Raw genomic sequence first — 13,232 nt, 5'->3', positions numbered from 1 at the left:
GAAGAGAAATGGACAGTAAAACCTTGGATTGCGAGTAACGTGGCATGTGAGTGTTTTGCAAGACGAGCAAAACGTTTTTTAAATTCTTTATTCATTTTCACTTAAGCAAAACGTTTTTTTAAATTTTAACTTGCTAAACGAGGTCTTGCAATACGAGTACGTACGGTATATACGCGTGACGTCATTACAACCGAGCCGAATGCTCTTCTCTCTCCGACACTGCGGGATTCTAGTGACCGTTCTAAACGAGTGAGGGGAACACACCACAAATATTTTGCAGAATAACCAACTGTAAGTAAATGCATTTTATTTTATTGGAAAAGCAGTCCTTTTTTTGTTGTTTGCTACTTCTTTTGAACTTAAAGCATTCTGATTATGAAATCCTTTTGGGGAGGATACAGTTAAGGGGCAACGGAGGGGCGGAGTTTTCTGGGAGGTGTCTAAGGAGAGAGAAGAGAGGAGAGATATTGAGGGGCAGCAGAATGAACACACTTGTAGGTCAGCAATAAGATCTTCAACTGTATACGGTCCTGCGGTATATAAACTTATTATTAAGGAGAGGGGTGAGGTTGGCACAGATTGCAAGGGGGGAAAGGCTGTCGGTGATCTTTTTAACACTGAATGAAATGAAGCCGTTCAGTGGTTCATGCTACTGGGCTACATCCAGAGTGTGTCATTGGGTGATTTTTCTTTATGGGGATTTTACATATTTCAATTTTAATGACCCCTGCTGCAGGCAAGATGCCAAACAAATGCCATGTTGGGTCTTTTATGAGATGTGTATGCGGATTGACCTTTAAATACAGTTCTATTGATTAATATATATATATTTAAAATTTCATCTTACATAGAAACATAGAGTATGACGGCAGAAAAGGGCCGGCGGCCCAACAAGTCTGCCCACTCAAGAACCCTCCCTCTCCAAGTCCTCCCAATATAATTCTGCCCACTCAAGAGTCCTCCCTCCCATGAGAGTCCATCTTATAAGCATAACTCTGTAGCATCCCCACTGGTTTGTCCCATCGTCTCTTGAAGTCGAGCACGCTACTGGCCTCGACCACCTGGCGTGGAAGACCATTCCATCGATCAATCACCCTTTCAGTGAAGAAGAACTTCCTGGTGTCTCCATGAAATCTTCCCCCTTTAAGTTTTAGCGGATGCCCTCTTGTTGCCGTGGGACCCTTAAGAGAAAAGATTTCTTCCTCCACTCCAATGCGGCCCGTGACGTATTTGAATGTTTCTATCATGTCTCATGGTAAATCCCTTAGTCACTCTTGATTTAACTTGGTGACCCGTGGAGGTTATACTCACCCTCTCGCCTTTTGTTGATAACTTACACCAGTGGATCCCAACCCTGTCCTGGAGGACCACCAGCCAGTCGGGTTCTCAGGATACCCCTAATGAATATGCATGGGGCAGATTTACATGCCTGTCACCTCCCATTATATGAAAATCTCTCTCATCCATATTCATTAGAGCTATCCTGAAAACCCGACTGGCCAGGGTTGGGAACCAGTGACTTACAACACACAGATGCCGACCACCACATTCAACCACCCTGAAAACATTACACTGTGCTTAGATTTAGAAACATATGAATTACCAAAGGCATATTAATTTGCACTGCCACACATTGAAACAATCGTTTAAACTCAATCGCTTACTTGCATTTCTACTGACTCCCCCACCTAAGACTCAAGCTAACATACTCATAAATAGACATACTGAGTCACTTTTATTTATGTTCACATACTGACAGATTGCCTTGGCATTTATGGTGATAAGATTACTCGAGAAAATGAAACCAAGCAGTGCTCTGTGATCTACGCATTACACATGAGAGAAGAAAGTGGGGGCATGGGCAGAGTTCGAGGGAGGTGCCGAAAAGTTCTCAACCCAACCAACCAACTTCTAAAATTCTGAGCGTTATTTTGCCACTGAAGCAATTAAGTGCCAATTTACTGAAACAAAATTCTCTGTTTTGACATTGTTTCAGATCATTGACTGAACCATATCCACGTCATTCTCTTCTTGGTTGGGCTGAGAACTTTTCAGCACCCCCCTAGTAGCTGTACAGATCCATGGTGAGACCCCACCTGGAGTATTGTGTTCAGTTTTGGAGGCCACATTATCAAAAGGATGTGAAAAGAATGGAGTCGATTCAGCGAAAGGCCACTAGGATGGTCTCAGGACTTAAAAACCTCCCATATGAAGGTTATATTCTCTTGAAGAGCGCAGAGAAAGGGGGGACATGATAGAAACATTCAAATACATCACGGGCCGCATTGAGGTGAAGGAAGAAATCTTTTGTCTTACAGGTCCCATGGCGACAAGAGGGCATCCGCTAAAACTCAGGGGGGAAAATTTCACGGGGACACCAGGAAATACGTCTTCACCGAAAGGGTAACTGATCGATGGAATGGTCTTCCACGTCAGGTAGTCGAGGCCAGTGCCACGCTCGACTTCAAGGAACGATGGGACAGACACCTTACCTTAAAGTCCTGGTGGTCTAACGGTGAAGTGGGACAGAAGCGATCTTCCTAACCTCCTGTCCCTTGAAAGCCGCTATCAAAATGGCTGCTGCAAGTTCCCATTGGCGGTTTCACAAGGTTGCTGGGGGAATTTGCGGCAGTCATTTTTGACCACGACTTTCACGGGGCAGGAGCGTAGGAAGATCACTGCCGCCTCACTTGGCCGCTAGACCACCAGGGCTTTAAAGTAAAGTGTGGTGGGGTCCAGAAGGCGGGAGGCTCGCAAATAACCAAATTCAGAAATGCCAAAGCCGTCAGTATGGCAGGAGACCTGTACTCAGAAATGTCTTGAATTTTAGGCAAAAGTTTCCGCTGCGGTAGGACATTTTTGGGTCATTTGGAAAAATGTTGGGGGTCCTGTTTTTTTCTGAATACCATGTATATATGTTTATATAAGAGCTATATGAGTGCACATGCAGGCATTCAGATGTATTTAAAAGTGCAGAAAAGGATTGGTCTATATCAGTGGTCTCAAACTCGCGGCCCGGGGGCTACATGCGGCCCACCAGGTACTATTTTGAGGCCCTAATCACAAAAGTAAAATAAAACCGTTTCTTGATCATATGTCTCTTTAGCTATAAATGACAATATTATTATTAAGACTTAGCCAAAAGGAAAGATTTATAAACTATAAAGAGTTTTTACCTCGTGCAAAACTGTCATTTCTTTAATAAGACATGAACTATTTTTTCTGAGGCCCTCCAAGTACCGACAAATCCAAAAAGTGGCCCTGCAAAGGGGTTGAGTTTGAGACCACTGGTCTATATCAATGTATGTTAGTCTATAAGTGGCAGGTATGTGTATGCTTATAGGTCTACATGTGAGTAAATGTACAGGAATGTATCTATATGTGTGCACATTTGAGTGGCTGTGTGCCTCTGTATGTGTACAGGAATGGTTGTGGAGACCTGGGACTTACCTGAACTCTGTCCATAGATGGTAACTTTCTCAGGGTCTCCCCCAAAGTATTGAATGTTCTCCTTGACCCACTGCAGGGCAGTGATCTGATCCAGGAAGCCGTAGTTACCTAATGATAAATGCAAAAGTTTACAAAGGGTGCAGGGATAGAGTTTTATTCTAAACTAAACCTTAAGCTTATATACCGCATCTTCTCTATAAAGACAGAGCTCGGTTTACAAAAAGTTTAAAGAAAGGAAAATATAATAAGAATTAGTGATTGTATAGAGGGCACCAAAATTTTTATATTTCTGAAAATAGCCATGTTTTCAGATGTTTTCGAAATAACTGGAAAGAGCCCAAATTATGCAGCTGGACAGGAAAATCGTTCCAAAGCTCAATCGTTTTAAAGTAAAGAGATTTCCCTAATTTTCCAATATAGATCGTGCCTTTTAACGATGGGAAAGATAATTTAAGCTTTTGGATAGATCTGGTAATATCAGGTCTCACAGAATTCCAAGATAGGGGGGATTAAAAGAGGGAAAGTGCCATGCAAGGTCTTAAATGTTAAACTAAACTAAACTAAACCATTAGGTTTGTATACCGCACCATCTCCGCATGCGCAGAGCTCGGTACGGTTTACAGAGGTTAAGAGGAAAGGAATTACAAAGAAGGGATATAGGAGAGGGACTGAGAGGATAGAGAAGGGCAGGGTACTAGAGAACGGGAGGAGATTAGATTTTTGAGAAGAGCCAAGTTTTCAAGCGTTTACAGAAGGATTGGAAGGAGCTAGAATTTCTGAGCGGGGATGAGAGGTTGTTCCAGAGTTCAGTGGTTCTAAAGGGGAGGGATGTTCCAAGTTTTCCTGCGCGGGATATACCTTTTATAGATGGGAAAGATAGTTTCAGTTTTTGGGAGGGTCTAGAAGAGAGCGGGTTTGATGAATTCCAGAAGAGTGGGATAACGGGAGGAAGGACGCCATGTAGAATCTTGAAGGCTAAGCAGGCACATTTATAGAGGACTCTGGAGTATACTGGGAGCCAGTGAAGCTTGGAGAGGAGTGGGGAAACGTGATCAAACTTGCCTTTTGCGAAAATAAGCTTGGCAGCGGCGTTCTGAATTAGCTGAAGTCTGTGGAGGTTTTTCTTAGTTAGGCTTATATAGATGGAGTTGCAGTAGTCTAGTCTAGAGAGGATGGTGGATTGGACAAGGATGGCGAAATGAGAATGATGAAAGCAAGATCTTACTTTTCTTAACATATGGAGGCTAAAGAAGCATTTTTTTACCAGGGAGTTGAGGTGATCGTTGAAGGAGAGAGAGGAGTCTAAGATGATGCCTAGGACTTTGCTTGTTAGGCAGGCACATTTGAAGTAAACCCTAGAAATTTTAGAGATGTTCAATTGCAGTTTATTCTTACTCATCCAATTAACAATCACATCCAGATAAGAAGACAATAAGGGCAGTACCCCAATCAAGTAGAAGAAGCTGCCCCTTCATAAATTAGAGGGAAAAAACACATTCCAACACTGGTTATCTGTCACGAGAAGCCACCTACACCACACCTTACCCCCTTCAAATCAGCTAGATATAGCCTAGGGCAGGGGTGTCCAACCTGCAGCCTGAGGGCCCCTTGCGGCCCCATGAAGTATTTAGTGCGGCCCTGGTCGAGGGCGATGCAGTGTTTTCCTCTGCTGCCCCCGGGTGTTTACCATCTTGCCCGCTCCCTCCTGTGTCTTGCTGCAGCGTTTGAAAGTTTATGCGGCCTCAGAAACATTTTTTTCGGCCAATGCGGCCCAGTGAAGCCAAAAGGTTGGACACCCCTGGCCTAGGGGGTACAAAGTCCTCATGCAGCACTAGAAGGGGTCCTGAGAAGTGCAGAGACCCTCTGAAAGCAACGAGTGATGATTTCTGAATTTCGTTATGCCTTTGTTCCTCAATCTGGGGCTGTCGGGGAAGGTGAATAGAAGGGTTCCAATGTAGAATCTTTAAATTTGACTCATTTCCTGGAATCCTCTCGGGAGGTAATTATTACCCTTCAGGTCACTTTACCGTCTTGAACAGGATAAGATTAATATACTGAAGTTATATTTTCAGAGGAAAGATGCTCAGTTTTGTGGTCATCCTGTCCGTATTTTCCTGTATGTGGTTACAATCCACACAGTTGCGTCGGAAAGAGTTTCTGAAGTTGAAAGACAGGGTTAAGAGGAATTTTCTTCCTACAGGTCCCAGTAGCAACATTGAATTCGATACGATATATTTACTTTGATCCTACCCAGCTTGACAGATCACTTATTGATAAGGAAGGATCTGTTGAGGGCTAAATGAATGGACATAAATATAAGTTAGAAAGAGCTGAGGATGGGTGTGGTGTTCAAATTCCAGCGATTGTATTTTGCTGATTGTCCAGCGCTTCTTGTTGTAAACCGCCTCGAACTTTCATGGCTTTGGCGGTATATAAGAATAAAATTATTATTATTATTATTACTTAGAATATTTCTGCAGCTGCTTCTCATTGATGTAAACTATTATTTCTTTGCATTTTATTTATGTGAAATATGTATATTATAAATGCAAAAAGAAAGAAGCCAATGAGTGGAATCAGGGAGAGGCAAAACTATTACATACCAGAGGTATTTGTAGGCGAGCCTTCTCGCAACAGTTCCAGGGCCATAAAGCCAAAGGCATTGAGCCGATAGTTGAAGCTGACATGGACAGCCTGGGTTTTATGTGCCAGTTTGTCAGTAGGGCAGTAACCCTTCTCTGAGCCACTGAAGATGTGTAGATACCCTCCATGGATCCATACCATTACCGGCAGCTTGGAATCTGTCTCGATGGATGGCGTCCAAATGTTTAGATACAAACAGTCCTCCGAGCCCGCAACTGTCCCCGCGTCACCAAGTGGATGCAACTGAGCACACATGGACTTAAACTCGGTGGCAAGGAGTGTGCCATTCCAGCAGGTGGGTTTGGGAGGTTTCCATCTTAAGGGCCCCACCGGAGGCACGGCGTAGGGAATGCCTTTAAATGAGTATCCAATGCTGCTGTGAAGGCCACGCACCACACCGCAGTGTGTGGTGACATCCACCAGGGGGTCACTAGAAATGCCAGACAGGTATGCACAGGTAGCCACCAGGCAACTGAATCCTAGGATGCCACAGCCAACGAAGGCCAATTTTTTAGTGCCTGCACTACGACATGGCTGCTTTGCTTCTGTCCTCCTGTTCGCACAAGTCCCTTGCTCCTCTTCTTCTTCTGCATATTGTGCCAGGGGTTCATATTCAGCGTCCTGAATTGAAAGAAAAGATATGTTACTCCCTGAGCAGTTCAGAACACCCCCAAAAGGATGCTTTAAGGAAAAAAGTGAAATAGGAGGCAACGACAATTCTCCTGTGGATGCTTATCTTTGTCAGTCTATCTCCCTCCACCCTTTAATCCCCCTCTGGATATCCCCATACCTTAAATCTCCCTCCTACCTGCAAGCCAGCAGCACCAGCAGGATCACTTACTGTGGGGACGCTGAAAACATGCCACATTCCCATTCTCACCCCCACCAACCCACCTCCCCTCCTTCTGCACTTGCACCTTAAACAGCATAAAAAGATTGAGAGTGGGCAATACCTTTGCAACAATTCTGACACACTACAACACTAATCCTGTCTCCTCACTGGGTCTATGTTTATGACCCTTTTAGCTGCATCTTCAGATGTGCCTTCCATCATTTGCGTTTTGAGTCATAGGGGAGGCTGGGTAAAAAGAAGCCAGGATCCAAATTATGAAAACACAGAGGTGCCGACTGATGGAACTCTGTGAACTGCAAATGGGGATATGCCAGAGCTAAGTAATGTAATCTGTGCCAGTTTTGAGCACTAAGGCCTAGATTCGCTAACCTTACCGATCGTGTCCCGACCACTTTGCCTGCGACCCCGACCAGATTCGCTAACCTTCCTCCTGATCCGAACCGTGCATGCAATGAGGGGGAAATGGCATGCAAAAGTAGGAATACCGACTGGGCTGGCCGATCCAAAAAGAAGCGACTGCTGAGGACCAGTTGCTCACGACCCTGCCGACTCTCCTGCCTCTCTTAACCCTTTCAGGACCATAAGGATCGTAGGCCAATTTTTGTGGTTTTGACGACATTTTTATGGTAAAAAGGGCTTGCAGATGCCAAAAAATTGATTTTTTTTGTGAAATATCATTATTTTTTTTTAAAAAAAATCAAACTTCTGGCTTATGGACAGCGTGGCAAGTGAATCTTCTCGTCAATCTGGCAACGACGCTAATGAATGAATGTCGGAACCAGTTTGTTTACATAAAGGCAGTATCCTATGGAATCCGTACATATCAAATTTAGAACTGTAGACTATCCCAATCAAAATTTATAGGATTTTAAAGTTATGGGACAAATATGTCCCTTGGTCCTGAAAGGGTTAAGAAGCAGTTTCTCTCCTACAGACTTCATGGTCGCCTGAAAATAGTGGAGCGAAAAAAAGGGGGAAGGAAAGCAACTCCAATATCTCTCTGAATCGAATCAGCTGAGGCACAAGAAAGAGACAACGCAGCCTATAGCGCTTTGGATGAGTACTGCGTTGAATGCATGTTTCCAAAAGAACACTATCAAACGAGGCGTACCGTAGCAACAAAAACTGCACAGTCTTAATGAAATGCAAGCTATTTTCCCTTTCACAACATGGCCAAGCATGTTAGGACTGGCAGGCTCTACCAAGCTGTCTGCCTATCCTCTCTCCACTCCCTCGGAAAACTGAAATAATTCCTCCTCCTGAACAACCATCCAACTGTGCAAAAGAAAAGTTTAGAAACAACTCTACAAAATCCATCCAACTGTGCTGACTCGACTCTCTTGCTCTCTGCTGCCCTTCCCTGAAGTGCAAGCTCGTGATTTTAACCCGCGGTTTTAAAGCGGGGCTGCACTATGGCATAAGAACATAAGCAGTGCCTCCGCTGGGTCAGACCTGAGGCCCATCGCGCCCAGCAGTCCGTGCACGCGGCGGCCCAACAGGTCCAGGACCTGTGCAGTAATCCTCTATCTATACCCCTCTATCCCCTTTTCCAGCAGGAAATTGTCCAATCCTTTCTTGAACCCCAGTACCGTACTCTGCCCTATTATGTCCTCTGGAAGCGCATTCCAGGTATCCACCACACATTGGGTAAAGAAGAACTTCCTAGCATTCATTTTGAATCTGTCCCCTTTCAACTTTTCCGAATGCCCTCTTGTTCTTTTATTATTCGAAAATTTGAAGAGTCTGTCCCTCTCTACACGCTTCATGATCTTGTAAGTCTCTATCATGTCCCCTCTAAGTCTCCTCTTATCCAGAGAAGAGTCCCAGTTCCTCCAATCTTTCTCTATCTAGCTCTCTCTATTTCTGTCTCTCTCCTTTTCTCTCTCTCTTTCTCTCTGTCTCCCTTTCTCTCTCTCTTTCTGTCTCTCTGTCTCCCTTTCTCTCTCTTTTTCTGTCCCTCTCTACTCTCTCTATGTCCTTCATGATCTTGTAAGTCTCTATCATGTCCCCTCTAAGTCTCCTCTTATCCAGGGAAAAGAGTCCCAGTTCCTCCACTCTTTCTCTATCTAGCTCTCTCTATTTCTGTCTCTCTCCTTTTCTCTCTGTCTCCCTTTCTCTCTCTCTGTCTCTCTCTCTCTCCCTTTCTCTCTGTCTCCCTTTCTCTCTCTCTTTCTGTCCCTCCCTACTCTCTCTATGCCCTTCATGATCTTGTAAGTCTCTATCATATCCCCTCTAAGTCTCCTCTTCTCCAGGGAAAAGAGACCCAGTTTCTCCAATCTCTCAGCATATGAAAGGTTTTCCAAACCTCCTCTGAACCCTCTCGAGTAGCGCCATATCCAGTCTGGAATAGAACATGCCATAAGAAGCCCCGCTTTAAACCCGCGGGTTAAAACCACAGGCTCGCAACCGGCAACTCTGAAAGTCTGCGATTTGGGTCACATGTGGGGCCACTGCGGCAGAGAGAGCTACGTGGCAGGGCCTTTGCTGTTAACCCCCACCCCCTTTGTTTTGACCTTGCTTATGCGATCTACGCATGCATTGGGATTGCTCTGCAGCGATCCATGTGGTTGGTGCGGGGCGTGCCTCCGATTGCTGCAATTGAGGACACGGTGTGAATCGGTCGCCCGGGAAGACAGAGCCACAGATCGCCCAGCAAAGGTGAGCTTAGTGAACCTAGCCCTTAATGTTGAAAAGTAGGCAGCAAGTAAAACGAGAAATTATAATTATATGGTTTACACAGAACACTGTCACTTTTTGTGTATTTCGCACTGGTATAATTTAAATCACACAAAGTGTACGCCTATGATGGTGTGTAGCAGTGCTTGAGAAAGAGCCTGCATAATACACATATGTTCCCTTCAGCAAAAGCATGTTGTAATAAGAGATTTTTAGGGAAAACCTTGGCATTTCAGGCTAGTGCAATGAATTCCTATTGGAATGTTCTTATCCCTCAAACCCAATCTTATTACTTATTTTGAAAAAAAATTTAAACTTACTTGTTTGAAAATTTTTTTGACTTAACTGCATTTTTGTATTTTTTAAAAAATATTTGACAAGTATAATCCCTATTTATTGTATGTTCAGTTCTTCTACTTTGAACCGCCTTTGAGATAAATTTTGATTCAATTGTAATCTGTATTCCTCTGAGAAACACTTGATAATTATTGTAATTCGCTACATGTCCAGCTTTTTCTTATTGTAAACTGCCTTGAACTGAAGGTTTGGCGGTATATAAGAATAAAATTATTATTATTATTATTTTTTAACTTCTTTATTCATTTTTTAATCAAACAACAAGTGCACAAAAATGTATCATACATTAAATCCAATATAGCACTATACAATCTAACATAAAAGATCTAATAGACCATTAATGATATACCCCTACCCACCCTTCATCAAATATTCTACATAAAATATATTATACTAATGTTCTGAACATAATTATACAAATTTTTCCTTTTTTCCCCTCCCGAAATCCTCCCTCCCCCCTGAGTGTGCATATAATATAATTAAAAAGAAATAAAGAAAGAAAATGATATTTATTCATTACAATATTTTTCCATTGGCCCCCAAATCTTTGTGAAGTTAAGAATAAAATTATTATTATATGTATAAGCCTGGAGTTCTGGTTGTTTTTCCAGGGTCCCGTTAGCTTTCATAACCATACTGAGGATACACTTATACATCTATAATATATTTTCATTTGAAGCCTACCTATCTCGATTAGTTCAACAGGGACGATTAGTCTTGAAAATGATTAATGAATTCCCTTTTTGGGGGGGGGGGGGTTTGTATAGTGTGAACTTCTATAGTCAGAGCAGAGGATTTACATACCAGCACCTTAACGCCAGGATTCACAGAGGCACGCTAGTATCAGAATTCAAACCTCTCACTTCTGAGTATAGTACAAAACACACCCAACAAGAATGAAAACAAAGGGCTCCTTTTACTAAGGTGCATTAGCGCTAAACCCGCGCTGTGCTTCTAGAACTAACGCTGGCATTAAGGTCTAGCACACGCGGTAATTTAGCGAACACTATTCTGCAAGTTTATCAAGTTTATTCAAGTTTATTAACAAAATTTGATTAATCGCCTATTGTAATCACTAAGCGATGTACATTACAATATAATAAGGTAAAAAGAAGTTCACAATATTACAACAAACAATTGACTAAAACAAACACATAGTTGGGAAGGAATCAATAAAAGTTACAATTTTCGTTTAAAATAAAAAAGTGGAAAAAAACAATAGGTAAGGGTACATAAAAATCTCAGCTATTAACCCTTTCAGGACCATAAGGATCGTAGGCCAATTTTTGTGGTTTTGACGACATTTTTATGGTAAAAAGGGCTTGCAGATGCCAAAAAATTGATTTTTTTTGTGAAATATCATTATTTTTTTTTAAAAAAATCAAACGTCTGGCTTATGGACAGTGTGGCAAGTGAATCTTCTCGTCAATCTGGCAACGACGCTAATGAATGAATGTCGGAACCAGTTTGTTTACATAAAGGCAGTATCCTATGGAATCCGTACATATCAAATTTAGAACTGTAGACTATCCCAATCAAAATTTATAGGATTTTAAAGTTATGGGACAAATAGGTCCCTTGGTCCTGAAAGGGTTAAAAACATAATCTGCTTTAGACGTTGAAGGCATCTCTAAATAAATAAGATTTTAAAGCTTTTTTAAATATTAAAATGTCTTTTTCATTACGAATATATTGGGGAAGGGCATTCCACCATACGCACCTTTGTAAAAGGAGCCCAAAGACTTATAGAAACTAGAATTTTTGCAAAAACAAAATAATACGGGGAGGGAGAACAGAGAGGGAGTCGGCTTACTACTAAATTATTTCTAGGGTGCGGCCAGACGTACGCAGCGCTGAACAGTCACAAAGGAGACAGTCCCTGATCAAATGAGCTTACAAACTAGGGGTTACAGTTAGAGGGGATGGTTAAATTGCTGGCTAGGGTAGTGGGTGGAAAAGTAGAAATTGTTACTCTCCAAATACCCTTGGAACTGTCCCCTGACTGCAACATCTCCCCCTTGCCCCGTTTGACTGTTCTTCGACTCCAAACCAATCCTTTGCCCCTTCAAATGTCCCCTGTCCTGCAGTCTCCCTTTCTATGCCATTGAGCCCTCGTTCTGTTTTCCACTCCCCACTCAGCATTCGGCATCCTTTTCTCTCCTCCCGTCTTCTTTTCTTTCTCCTCACTCACTTGGTTAATCCGGACCTTGGGGTTGCGATGCCTCATTTCAGACTGCAGATGTTAAAGGAAAAGGGAAGATGTATTTGATACGATGCCTTTCTGTGAAAGGAATTCAGTGCTGGATCTAAGAAATTCCTGCAAAGGGGCACGCTTGGGCAAATGGCAGGAAGCAGGCTGCCTTTCCGTCTCTTGCTGCATGACATCAGGGAAGGTTCTGTGAAGGAGTAGCCTAGCGACACTGGGTCCGATTCCCACTGCAGCATCATGTGACTCTGGACAGCCAATTAACCCTTCATTGTCCCAGCTACTAAATAAATACCTGTATATATTATGTAAATCACAGAAAGGCAGTACAGTACTCCCCCGAAATTCATGGAGGTTCCGTTCCAGGAATCCCCAGTTTTTTTCCTGTCAAAATGCAGGAGAGGGCAGCTGGGCGCCGGCGGGTGCAGAAAATCATTCGCGGTATGCTCCGACCGCCTCTTCCTGTTACTAAAGTCAGGCTACACCAATCAGGAGCTGCTTTGACAAGCCAGATAGCGTGTCAAAGGAGCTCCTGATTGGTGTAACCATGACTTTAGAATAAAGAAATGGTGAACATAACATAAGCAGTGCCTCTGCTGGGTCAGACCTGAGGTCCATCGTGCCCAGCAGTCCGCTCACGCGGCGGCCCAACAGGTCCAGGACCTGTGCAGTAATCCTCTATCTATACCCCTCTATCCCCTTTTCCAGCAGGAAATTGTCCAATCCTTTCTTGAACCCCAGTACTGTACTCTGCCCTATTACGCCCTCTGGAAGCGCATTCCAGGTATCCACCACACATTGGGTAAAGAAGAACTTCCTAGCATATACTGCAAATTACTGACTGTGATTCGCGGGGGTTTACTGTATATCAAATTTCTTTCCCTGTCTCTAGTCTCAGTACTCTGTTTTATGCATCCCCTTGCCTTCCTAATCTCCACCTTTGGATTTATTATTTATCCATCATTGCTATCTAAGTGTAGCCCTTTCAGGACCAAGGGACATATTTGTCCCATAACTTTAAAATCCTATCAATTTTGATTGGGATAG

The 13,232-nt window shown here is 43.1% G+C and overlaps 1 protein-coding gene across 2 annotated transcripts in view; it reads right to left on the bottom strand.

The window, feature by feature from the left end:
* Window positions 1-12,388, bottom strand: part of LOC117352073 (para-nitrobenzyl esterase-like) — a 38,682-nt gene extending 26,294 nt beyond the window's left edge. For both annotated transcript variants that reach the window (XM_033928137.1, XM_033928136.1), the window contains exons 1-3: window positions 12,171-12,388; window positions 6,054-6,714; window positions 3,451-3,558 (exon numbers count right to left, since the gene is read on the bottom strand). In XM_033928137.1, coding sequence (XP_033784028.1) covers window positions 3,451-3,558; window positions 6,054-6,714; window positions 12,171-12,206 — 805 coding nt within the window. In that variant the 5' untranslated portion in view covers window positions 12,207-12,388. The remainder of the gene's footprint in view (window positions 1-3,450; window positions 3,559-6,053; window positions 6,715-12,170) is intronic.
* Between the last annotated feature and the right edge of the window lie 844 nt (window positions 12,389-13,232).

This window comes from Geotrypetes seraphini, chromosome 19 (genome assembly GCF_902459505.1).
Source record: "Geotrypetes seraphini chromosome 19, aGeoSer1.1, whole genome shotgun sequence".
Taxonomy (NCBI): Eukaryota; Metazoa; Chordata; class Amphibia; order Gymnophiona; family Dermophiidae; genus Geotrypetes; species Geotrypetes seraphini.
The sequence above is the reverse complement of the archived record's forward strand: the minus strand, read 5'-3'. Positions and strand labels throughout refer to the sequence as shown.